This window comes from Carcharhinus amblyrhynchos, chromosome 20 (genome assembly GCF_965287045.1).
Source record: "Carcharhinus amblyrhynchos chromosome 20, sCarAmb.v2.hapA, whole genome shotgun sequence".
Taxonomy (NCBI): domain Eukaryota; kingdom Metazoa; phylum Chordata; class Chondrichthyes; order Carcharhiniformes; family Carcharhinidae; genus Carcharhinus; species Carcharhinus amblyrhynchos.
The window spans coordinates 30,892,884-30,905,878 of NC_137343.1; the positions used below are offsets into that span (position 1 = coordinate 30,892,884).

Genomic DNA, 12,995 nt, shown 5'->3' on the forward strand with positions numbered 1-12,995 from the left:
TTTTGTTGTTTGAGAGACTTTGCTGCGTACAAACTGACTGCCGCATTGCCTTCATTACACCAGTGACCAAGCATAAGGTGGAATTTTCCCAAACATCAGATGGAAAAGGCAGCATCGAGTCTGCCACCATCAACAGCTGCTTTCTCCACTGTATCGTCCCAGACTTAGTAAAGAAAAAGGTAAGCGGTGGGTCTCACAATGTCACACTGGCGGGGCAGGCTTTGAAACTTGGGGTGCTATTTTCAAAGGCTGCCTCAATGCACGAAGGTTAACTGGAGCCCCCGTCCACCAGGCATGACCCAAGGGACTCTACCCAGCATGATCTTCTTTCTCCCAGCGATGCACTGATCTGAACCACTTTGGGAGAGCTGCTCGGCAGGGGCAGGCCTTGGGAGGTCAATTGTAATTCACGCTAGTCTGCCCACACACTGACATGAATCAACTTTCTTAGGTGGTGGTTGAATCAGGCAGAGGTCTGATAATAAGATGTTAATGTATGGAAATTGTGTTCCCATATTCAACCTGTTAGATCACTGGTACAGGCAGGGACAATCGCGTCACACTTTTATATTGGCATGAATCATGGTTTGGCAGACTCTCGTGAGATTTCCCACTTCTATTATCAAACACTCCAGAAAAAAAAACTGGGTCAGAAAATCCTGGCCTTCAGAAAAGCACTTTGGAGATGCCCAGGAAAAAGCGCTTTATAAATGCAAGCCTTCTACTTTTTGAAGAAAATACTCCAATACTACAAACACATCATTCAGTTAAGAGTTTAAAGTGAGATCCTCTTTTCTCTTTCTCGAGTGGATTTAAAAGATTCCAGGTCACCACATGGATAAGAACAGGATAGGTCTGCCAGGGTCCTGGCCAACATTCATCCCTCAACCCACACCATAAGTTGGTTATTCATCTCGTTGTTGTGTACAAATCGACAGCGACATTTCTCTTCTGTGAAGCCTTTTGGAATGTTCCAAAATCATGAATGGTGCAGTTTAATTGCCAATCCATTTGTTTCTTCCTTTTTTATCAGCAAAATTATCCCCAAATTTTGGATAAATCAAGTTCCTGGCAGGTGCAAAAAACATAACTCCCATTTGCAGTCCCACTTAACAGATACAGCTCATGTCAGAAAATAGATAGGTTGTATCAGTGGGTAGTTTTCTACAGTTTCCGAAGTAAGCAATAAGCACCTTTTTTTTCCAGATACCAAATGAGCCATTGTATTCCTAACATTTTCTACTTTTGTTTAAGTTTTAAATTAATTTGTCTTGTGGAGTCATATAAAGAAAATTTTAGAGTTGACAAATGAGAAATATCGTAATTCCAATTCTGACCTTGTGTATAAGACTCTCCTTACATTCCACCGCTTGTAACAAAACTTTCAGCCATTTTAGTCTGTCAGCAACTACATTTAAATCGCTTGCCTTTGCTATTCCCCCCCACTCACCCAACATCCCCTCCATTTGCCCCCCTCTCTCTCTTCACTTAAAGTTTCCTCCTCAAGCCCCATTTTTCAACCTTGCCTCTCATCAACTCTCTGACTGCTCACTATTCATTTCCTTCTGTGACCCTCAATGGGAGAATCTGCTACGTGCAAAGTGCTACAGAAATGCTGGCAGTAATTGTCTTATTATAATACATAAAAATATTCTATAAAATATCATTCCTGAGTTTTCACCTGTTTGGTATCCTGGACAAGTCTATGGTCTCTTTCGATCGAACATATGGAATTACTATTACCCTCTTCAAGTCGGGCAAACCTAAAAGCGCAAATAAAAAAAGTCATTCAATTGACCCAAGATTGCCACGAGATAACAGACTTGGGAGCTGTCAGTAATATAACCTTAGGTTTTAGCTACAAAGTAGAATTTGCCTAGAAACCAGCCTCTTCCCTTTAGATTGACAGTGAAAACTATCTGTTATGGTTGCTTTAGATTGCAAGTGTGTCCAAGAATGAAGGAATTAAAAAGGGATATAAACCATTTTATACAACTGCCTCCAACATAAGTGTGGTCTTCCTCATTGCCTCCAAAATATTCTCCATTAGAAGAATTTTTTCTTTTTTCAAATAAACATCCTCAATTGTTATTCAGTTCTATGAGAATGGATACCAGGTGCTATGTTTAGGCTACTCTGCTGCAGGTATATCAGTTCAAAAGGAATCTCATGACATTTTGGATAGCACTAATAGTTGCACTGGTCTTTTCAATCTATTTGGTCATTTCTCTCCCCCCACCCCCAAACCAAGTTGATTGAGGAGTGTTTTATTACTTTTCACACTGCGCTAACTGAGAGGATTAGATACAAAAAAACCCCATGCTTTAATATGTGGCTTCTTCAACATTAGGGCATGAAAGCTTGTTTGAAATTGCTTCATCTGGCATTGAATGGCAGTCCCAACCAGCCCATTTATATTACCTCCATTAAAAAGTGCAAAAGGTAATTTAGTGCAGACGCCAATAGTCTGAGAACCTAATTTTAAGGCGTTTCTTTAGTATTAGTCCAACTTATCCTTTAATTAAAGAATAATAGGTATCCACAGTGACATATAACCACAGATTAAATGTCGGATATGAAAAGTCGTAGCTTAAATTGTGGTAGACATTTAGTGTGAAGGAGGTTCTAGCTATGATTAAAACTGCAGCTTTTGAAACCTGACATTTAATCCACGATATAAATCGCTCCACAGACCTACTTTTGAGGAAAAGCACTCAATGCACTGCTTTTTGATCCTGCAGATGCAAAACACTTGAAACCTTTTAGTTCTCTATCAAAACACAGACGCTGAAATATGAAAAGTTTGAAACCTCAAATACAAATCAATTTTTGCATCATCAGTAAGGATTTTTTTGTAAATCATCAAGGAAATAAATTCTATGCAGTATTACTAATTTGTCACTGGAAGGAGGTATTAATTTGGAAACTACAAGCCAACACACTGATAATGAAAAACTGACCCAATTAAAATTACTGCATATGACCTGATTTCTTTTAAAAGGTATGAGGATTATTCCCTTCCCCCCCTTACAATATTTATTTTCTGGATGTTGTGTACACCATTAACTTAAACTTAACCCTACCAGGGAATTGAATTGGCAAGGATATTAAAAAGAACAAGCAATTACATTCATAGCAATAATTAACCATTTAATTAAACAATCAAATTGGGAATGCTGAAATAGAATCAAAATTGAGAGGTGATACTTTTGAAGAAAATGTTTTGACCTGAAAGAAAGAAGGAATTCAGAAAACTAGCGCAAGATTGAAAGACAATGTTGCCTCTGGCAGAAAGTTATGCATTTGAGCTCATTAGCTGGTCCAACTAAACGGCTGTTGCCCGATGTCCCTCGTCCTCCATCCCTGCATTGCCCCTGTGATGGTTCTCTTGAAGCTGGACGTTTGGTGATTCTGCAATTGGGGAACTTATTTGCCTTTCAGGCATCCAGCCTTTGCATCTGACTGCACAATATCTGTCTTCACTACGTTTGATAAGGTCACAGAATCTCTACAGTATGGAAGGAGGCCATTTGGCCCAATTGAGTCTGCACCGACAACCATCCCACCCAGGCCCTATGTTTGTAACCCCACGTATTTAACCTGCTAATCACTCTAAAACCAAGGGGCAATTTAGCATGGCCCACCAACACAACCCGCACATCTTTGGACTGTGGGAGGAAACCAGAGCACCCGGAGGAAACTCACACAGGAATGGACGGAACATTAAAACACCACACAGAGATACTCGAGGCCAGAATTGAATCCGGGTCCCTGGTGCTGCAAGACAGCTGTGCTACCACAGTGTCACCATGCTGCCTTGTTCACTCTGGCCCTGCCTGCATTTCAGAGGAGGCATTTCAATTCTCACATTCACCACATCAATCATCCTTTAAACTTTGAGAAAGGCAAAATAGTGACAAATTGGGTGTAACCTTGTGCTGCCAGTCATGTTGTTACAAAGGAAGATGTGACTGCCCAATCCTGACACATACGATTTAATCCACAATGTCATTACAACGGCTTCTGTCCTACAAGGCAGGGCTGATATTAACAAGCCTCCAAGGGGGAAAGAGTTGGAATACAAGATTTAATAAACTTTAATAATTACAGAACTACTTAAACAATCTCCTTCCAATTCCCAATTGGCTAACCTTCTACAAACAAAACTTGTTCACCCAGATGAGCAAAATGAATGTTGAGGAATGGGGCAGCACAGTGGTTAGCACTGCTGCCTCACAACACCAGGGATCTGGGTTCAATTCCGGCTTCAGATCACTGACTGTGTGGAGTTTGCATGTCCTCCATGCGTCTGCATGTGTTTCTTCAGGGTTCTCTGGTTTCCTCCCACAGTCCAAAGATGTGTAGGTCAGGTGGATTGGCCATGTTAAATTAACCCTTAAGCCAGAAGGAATAGCAAGGTAAATACATGGGGTTGCAGGAATAGGGTCAGGGTGGAATTGTGTTTGGTGCAGACTCCATGGGCTGGAAGGCCTCCTTCTGCACTGAAGGGATTCTATGAAAAGAACCGTTCCTATGCAATGCACCCAATGTCATTAAGCACTTAAATCAGGTGCAGTGTAACATAGTTAGATACAAAGCAAAACCCTCCCTTCTCTGTGCTTCAAGCCCAATCACAAAAAAAAACCCATCTTCTCATGGAATACATGTTTTCCATTTCTCCTAGCAGCCATTCCGTGGTCTCAGAGTCAGACAGTCAACCGGAGACAAATTAGTGAAACATTTGCACTGTAATATCTAGTCTTAGTCCAAATCCTTGTAATTCAGGAAAATCAAGGTTGTCCTCCCATCAGAAGGGATTGGGTTTGCAACCTCCCATACAGATAAAATATCCATGCTCAACCAACAATCCCGAACATTACTTTTTGTTTTATTATCTCAAATGAATACTTTTTTTTAAACTTTTTCATAACATCGAGGGTCACACATTAATTTCTGCCCAACTCTCAACACTGATGTTTGGACAAATTACAAATAATTCAAAGCCAAACATGACACCACACTGCTTTTACTCAGAGGTTTGATTCAGTGCATTTGTCAATTCTTTTGTCCAGAACAAAAAAGGAACTGGGAAATCATCTGATGTTAAAAAATGGCCAAAATGTATCGATGACAAGAAAGATTAAAATAAAACCCTATGCTTCTTTTGTTGCCTCAAGTCTTTTTTTTAGCATTTGTTCTCTAGGAAAACGAACACTGAGAAGTGATCTAGAGATTTATAAATTATGGAGGAGGCTTGATAGGGTTGATGTAGAGAACATGCTGCAGCTTGTAGGAGTTCAAAACTAGACCATAAATACAAGCTAGCCAGCAATAAATCTTTTTAAGTGTAAAAGTTTATTTATTAGAGTCACAATTCGGTATACATCAACACTGCAATGAAGTTACTGTGAAAATCCCCGTGTTGCCTCACTCTGGCACCTGTTCATATACACTGAGGGAGAATTTAGCATGACCAATGCACTTAACCAGTATGTCTTTCAGACTATGGCAGGAAACCGAAGCACCCAGAGGAAACACACACAGACACAGGGAGAACATGCAGTGACCCAAGCCGAGAATTGAACACAGGTCCCTGGTGCTGTGAGGCAACAGTGCTAACCATTGTGCCGTCCCTAATAAAGGCTTCAGGAAAAACGTCTTAGAGTGATTGAGATGTGAAAGTCTGAAGCAAATAGCATAGGCACACTTAAGTACGAGGGAGAAATAAATGTAGGATATTCCAATAGGGTTAGATGAGTTGGGAGATGGCACGTGTGAAGTATAAACAGCAGTACATACAATTGGACCGAATGACCTGCTTTTGTAAGTTTTATGTAATTTGGATATATTCAAGTGTACACTGGCTGTATTCAAGTAGTGCTACCCATAGAATCCTTACAGTGCAGAAGGAGACCATTTGGCCCATTGAGTCTGCACTAACTCTCCAAAAGAGCATCTTACCCAACCTATCCCCCATCCCTGTAACCCCACACTATTTTCACGGCTAATCTACCTGGCCTACACATCTGTATTCATACAGACTCCATAAATAAATCAGGAACTTAGGTCCCATGTTTACAGCGCTTAACAAGATATTCATAGGATAATGACTAGGCGAGAGTAATGAATCACAATTTACCTCGCACCACATTCTGCAGCTTCTCAATGTGATCATGTTCTTTACCATTATAAACGACTGCTTCAACTGAAAAAATAAGCTTTGGTTGAATCTGAGAGATCCTGTCCAGAACTCCCTGCAGAGAAATTGGTAAAGGTTTTAAAGCATGTCACGTAAATAATTATAAACTAGTATACATATAAAATGTTTATTTATTAACATAAGCCAACTTGTAACGCTGCAATGAATTCACTGTGAAAATCCCCTATTCGCCACACTGCGGCAGAATTTAGCTTGGCCAATCCACCTAACCAGCATGTCCTTTGGGCTGTAGGAGGGAAAAAAAGAGCACCCAAAGGAAACCCACACAGACACAGGGGGAACATGCCGACTCCACACAGACAGTGACTCAAGCCAGGGATTGAACCTGGGTCCCTGGCACTGTGAGGCAGCAGTGCCAACCATTGTGTTCACATGTGTGAAAGGGAATTATAGATCTATTTTCAGTATATTTATTACACTTCCTTAATTTTGTATTGAAGTGCCTCTTTCTCCAGTTCCCCCCAGCCCACAGAATTACTATGAAAACCTGAAGGGGATATTCAAATTTTTTTGGAAAATTATACTCTCCTCAACACTGAAAAAGGAGAAGAAACAAAAAAATTGACATGTCACTTTAAGCTGGCTGAGGTCACTGAGAATAAACAATTGCTGCGTGATGATTGATACAGTAAAGTGTGGAATACACAATAAGGTACAATCTGAAACTCACATTTGAATCTTTCATTCAGGTGAGTAACAGATATGACAATCGACATAGCTAAAACTACTACGGTTTGAAAGCTAAAATATTTATAAAGTTTTTAAAGTTTATCCATTGGTGTCACAAGTAGGCTTACATTAACACAGCAATGAAGGTACTGTGAAAATCCTCTAGTCACCGCACTCCAGTGCCTGTTCAGGAACACAGAGAGAATTTAGCATGGCCAATGCATCTAACCAGTCTTTCGGACTATGGGAGGAAACCAGACCACCCGGTGGAAACCCATGCAGACACAGGGAGAACGTGCATACTCCGTACAGAGTGATCAAAGCCAGAAATCAAACCCAGGTCCCTAACACTGTGAGGCAGTAGTGCTAACCACTGTGCCTACTCTAAACATATAATTTTATCACAGTAAATGCACTTAAAAACCCTTTTTTAAATTTATAATACCCCACATATATAATTAGGTGAACCTGGAACTGAGTGTTAATTTCTTTCATCGATCTATAGTCAAAACAAATGTCCTGCATTGTCTAGGATAACAAGACTACAGCAGTGAAAAAGCACCTGTACATTTTGCATAAAGTTCAGGTTTGCTAATCTCCTGCTGTAATCTTGATCCTAACTTTAGATCCAGGGTTCATCTTGTTCAGAGCTAACTGGTATTGCGCTCATATTTAGGTGAGTTGCATTCTGATGAGGCATTAGGATGTAAAACATCCTTGGTACTGCTAAATTTCTCTCTAAACATTTCTCCTGAAACAGTATCACAAAAGAGCTGGTTACCTGGTCATTCATATGCTGGTCACAGAAACTCACTGTGTACAAATTGCCTCCGCACTTGACTATGTAACAACAGTGACTACATTTCAGAAGCAATCCACAAGCTGTAAAACATTTTTGGACATTCTCGGGGCATTATAAAGGTGTTTTATAAATGCAAGTTCTTTGGCACAGTGGCACAATGGTTAGTACTGCCACCTTACAGTACAAAGGACCTGGGTTCGATTCCCAGCTTGGGTTAGCAGAGTCTGCACATTCTCCCCATGTCTACAGAGACTTTCTCCAGGTGCAACAGTTTCCTCCTACTAGTCCAAAAGGCGTACTGATTAGATGTATTGGCCATGCTAAATTCTCCCTCAGTGCACTCAAACAAGCGCCGGACTTTGGCCACTAGTGGATTTTCAGTGACTTAATTGCAGTGTTAATGTAAGCCTACTTGAGACACTAATAAATAAACTTCAAACTCTTGCTTACCAAGTGGAGGCTAAGCACGTCTCCACTCAAGAGAAACACAGTTGTAGGAAAATCACTCCTAACTTAGGAGTGGGAAGTAAAAGTCCGGTAAAACATAGCTCACTCAAATTCTGGGCACAAACAAGGCCTTTGAGTCACCAAAAAAATCACATTGCATTTTGACATTTTGAGTGTCAAAGTTAACACTGCCAGGGTAGAAATGTCATAGGAAGTATCATTAAGCTACGAAACCACCTACAAAAAATAACTACGCTGCTTCACAGAAAAGCTGGAAGCAACTCTATAAAATGATCTGCAATTCCAATTAAGTAAACAGAAGTATGTGGCAAACGATCGTTGGAGGTACCCTGGCTCAGTTAGAAGACAAAAGACCAAGAGTAAAAAAAATTCCAATCAAATCAACTGAAAGTACGTTTTAATAAAAGGTGGTCACAAAAGCATTTTGGGCTCCGAACAGTAATAATGTGAGATAAAGGACGAGTTTAAAAACATGAAAGAGAGAAAAAAAGAAAGAAAGAGAGAGAGAGGAACTATTGTTTTGGTTGGAAATGAATCAATGGGACAAAGATTATATGAAATGATAAACCATGTGTTAGTCATTTGAAAGGGAGAGCCCTGTTACTTTCAACTGTCCGTTCAACAAATTTAATATTATTCCATCCTCATTACCAAGTTCCTGACTGAAGTTAGGTATTGATTTATCCTACCTGGTCATTTATTTAAAAGTTCACACAGGCAAGCTTCAAAAGGATGGCAAATAGCGCTAATTTTTATTAGTCAATTCAATACCCTTCATGAATCTTTGAACACCACGATCGGTTTCATGGTACGATCATCTTGCGCTTTAGAAACTGTGCGTTGATTGTCAATTAATGAAGGGTTTCACAGGAGACCAGAAACTACTATGAAACTTTGGAGCTCCATCTTAAGCTTTAATCTACAGTGCACAATATTCCACAAACTATTATCAAATGATAAAACACAACTAAGGTTTTTCAACATCACTGACAAACCATCTGAATTCAAAGAAAAGCTAATCATACAAATTAAAATGCTGAAAAACATACTTGGGAAGGTTCTGACTTGAACTAAACTGAGAAAAAAGAATCCTGCAGTCAAAAATACACATAATCTCACTAATAAATTCTCTCTCATGTCTGCATACAAACATATTTATATATTTCAATTCCATTTTAATGATGTATAAAGTAACCTCAATGTACATACACACTGCCACTCCATTTAAGTTAATTGCCAGAATATCACCTTCATTGACAATACAATCCCCTTTAGGATAACAGAGATTTTTATGCATGCAGTAAGCTTTTGAGAGTTCAAAGAGTGGAGATCTTCCATCAGCTTCAAAGATACCAATTAACTGAAGAACTTACTTCAAAACAATTTACCCAACTTTTGAAATCTAAGCTTGTCATTAAACCTACTGCTAGGTGTTTGAGAAGTTACTGTTTCATTATTTGTGGACTTTATTTTAAAACTTTCACGGTTCCACCAAGAGCAGCTGTAAGCAGGGAAAGGTAATGCTGTTTGAAAATTTTTTTTTGTATATGTGAAGAATCATTTTCCCAATGGCTCCACTCATTAGTCCAGAAAAAAAAAAATCGCACATCACACAAGCCAGAAAGCTCCTAGCTTTAACCCATAGCCCTTGCTGACATCTCTAGTGATGCAGAAAACTCAACCAGTGGAATTCTACCTAAAATGTTTCAGCACCGTAACGACGAGAAACGTGGGGCAAACGACACTGGTCTCTCAGGCGCGCTCTGCATTGCAATCCTTCAACACTCAAGTTACTTTTTTGGAGACGTGAGAGCTTGGCACCATTAGGACTGGGGGTAGTGGGCAGTAGGAGGCCCCTTCCAAAACAACTGCATGATTCTTCCCCCCCACCCCAACACAGGTTGCCTGCATCAGGACATCAGGACCCTCCTGATGGGTGCCCTGGCTGACCCCAACATGCCCCACCTCCATCATGTCTTACCTGGCACAACCCCCCGCATGGCCCCGCTATATCCCGTTAAATGGGATGAAAACAAGGTTCACACCATCCTCTAGGAGATGGTGATTTTTCCGACCTGCCTTGGCAGGCATGAATGGAAGATCCCGCTGTAAATTCCCGCCAACATGTAATTTATTCTAGCCAGAAGGGGATTCCAGCCCAAAATCTTATTAACAATCTCAACTCAATGACTGTGCTTTCAGTTTCTCTTTGGCCCACCACTAGCACAGTTTCTCTTTTTCCTGCTCAAAGCCTACCTTATTTCCTCAAGAGCTGTGGATATTGTTTTTCCATTAGGAATTGTATTCAACTTAGAACCAATTCATTCAGTCCCATACGGGATAATGAGCAGTAAGAGTCCGCTACTGGCTCTCTGTCCAATCACATTCTCTTTCACTCCAGCCCAAGTGATGTCCCACTGTTGAAGATCCTCCTTAAACATGCTTTGCTAGGCCTTCTCTGGCTGGCCCCATCTTCTCCTGCTTGGTGATATCCATTCTATTGCCAGGCTGGTTGGCATATGTCCAGAAGATGAAGGACATGTCCTGTCAACATTAGTCATCTCTGCATCATGGTGGTGCCCCTGACCAATCCTCTGTGGTGCTTCCAATTTAGTGACGCTGTCCCTCCAATGTGACGCTCAGGATCCTATGAAGGCAATGTTGATGAAAGATGTCCACCGTACGTGCCATCTTTGTGTTCTCTTTCACGTCTCACTGGTGTAGATTGCAGCTGATACTACAGAGTCATACAGCACAGAAACTGGCCCTTCATCTCACTGTCAAATACCAAAACCATTTACCAGTGGACCATTTACTTGGCCTATGGCCTGCTATGCCTTGGCTATTTAAGTGCTCATCCAGATGCTTCTTAAACGCTGCCTCCACCACCCTCTCAGGCAGCAAGTTGCATATTTCCACCACACTCTGGGTGAAAAAAGTTTTCTTCAGATCCATCTGAACTACTTAGTCCACACCTTAAACCTATGCCTTCTGTGTCTTAGACACCTATGATGTGGAGATGCTGGCATTGGACTAGGCTAAGCGCAGTAGGAAGTCTCACAACACCAGGTTAAAGTCCAACAGGTTTATTTGGTAGCACAAGCTTTCGGAGTGCTGCTCCTTCATTAGGTGAGTGGAGAGTTGAGTTCACCACTCACCTAATGAAAGAGCAGCACTCCAAAAGCTTGTGCCACCAAATAAACCTGTTGGACTTTAACCTGGTGTTGTGAGACTTCCTACTGTGATTAGACACCTGTACCACGGAGATGTAAAGCTGCAGCAGATAGATTAAGAGGGAGAAAAATTTGTAATCCATTGAACAAAAAATTGTGTTTTTTTTAAATTTTGTGTTACAAAGTTGAGGTTTGTGTGTTTTGCAAACAGGCCGATACAAATTGGCAATCCAGACCCTTGAAAACAAAGCCTTAACATTGTTAAACTGCGTGAAGACTCAAGCACTTGTTTGAGAGTCAGATCATCAAAACACAAACAAAGGAACAAGAGCTGATGTGGAGAAAGTTCCTCCCTATGACTGACACTCGTAACATTACAAGATGATGAGATGGCACAACTATTCTATATGTTTCTGCTCTTGTATTAGCTATTAAATGGCACACGTTAACTAATCGGTCAATGACTTGGCAGTAATCCTGCCTGAACTGACTTGTTATTCAGCAAAGCTGATTGAGGTCTAAATTCAGATCTCCTGTATGATCGCTCAGAATTTCGAATATTTAAAGGTACCATTGGAGTCCAAAGAGAAAATTGTTTAAAGAAAATTAATGACTATGATTCCAACAGGTTTAAATGGGCTTTAAGCACAAGTTAATCTAGTTCACGTCGTAGCACTAAATGCGATCAAATTAATCCGTTAATCTACAAATCAAATCAAAATAAATATATTTTTGATAACAAGAACCAATCTTGCATTTCAACATTGAACAATGAAAATAAAATCCCTGTCATTATACCGGAGAAGCCAAATAGACCCAATTCCTTAATTAGACACTGCCACCTAGCGTGAAAGCACAAGGAGTTCAGAGATACACACTCAGAGACAGACACACACACACATGGCTTCTCTCCATCTCAAAAAAAACACAGCCAGTATAAACAGAATATTTTGAAGGTACAAGAGGGTAAGGTGTTTCATGCTTCATTCTTCACCATACTGCATTTTACTTCTTAAATAAGGCTGTTCTTATACAAATCAGATTTGAATACTGAAGATACAATTGTTAATTTAGAAAGATGGGATCATCACATCTTTTTGTAATAGTGGCCCTGATTTTGCAGCTTTCATTATCGTTTCTCCACTGATGTCGTCAGGAACTTCAGGAATCCGTGCACACACACAATAAGACAAAATTCCAGAAGGTTCTGTCAGTGATTGCGCACTCCACCAGGAGAGGACACTGTTGAGACATCCTGTAGCCTGAGCAATCAGTAAACTTGATGGAAACTTCATTTTTATGCTGTTAAACTCACTGTAAAGACCCCTGAAAAAGCGACACTTCACTGACCAAGATGCAACTGGGCTTTTAGCAACCTGCCTACTTCATAATGTGGAGTGTCCCCATACTTTTCATTTTTAAATTCATTCATAATATTCTGATTTATATCTTAATCCAATCATCATTTATTTAACTATCTGAAAATTTAAATTAAAAGGCATGACATTTGGCACTTCCTACTTCTTGGTTTGCTACTTAGGTCACTGTGCGGAGTCTACACATCTGCATGGGTTTCCTCCAGGCGTTTCAGTTTCCTCTCTCAGTCTGAAAGATGTGCTGGTTGGGTGAATTAGGCATGCTAAATTCTCCGTCAGTGTTCCCA

The 12,995-nt window shown here is 40.3% G+C and overlaps 1 protein-coding gene across 1 annotated transcript in view; it reads right to left on the reverse strand.

The window, feature by feature from the left end:
* Window positions 1–12,995, reverse strand: part of aacs (acetoacetyl-CoA synthetase) — a 116,085-nt gene that overhangs the window by 64,874 nt on the left and 38,216 nt on the right. The window contains exons 6-7 of the mRNA XM_080208359.1: window positions 6,140–6,254; window positions 1,682–1,763 (exon numbers count right to left, since the gene is read on the reverse strand). Of these exons, the coding sequence (XP_080064485.1) occupies window positions 1,682–1,763; window positions 6,140–6,254 (197 nt within the window). The remainder of the gene's footprint in view (window positions 1–1,681; window positions 1,764–6,139; window positions 6,255–12,995) is intronic.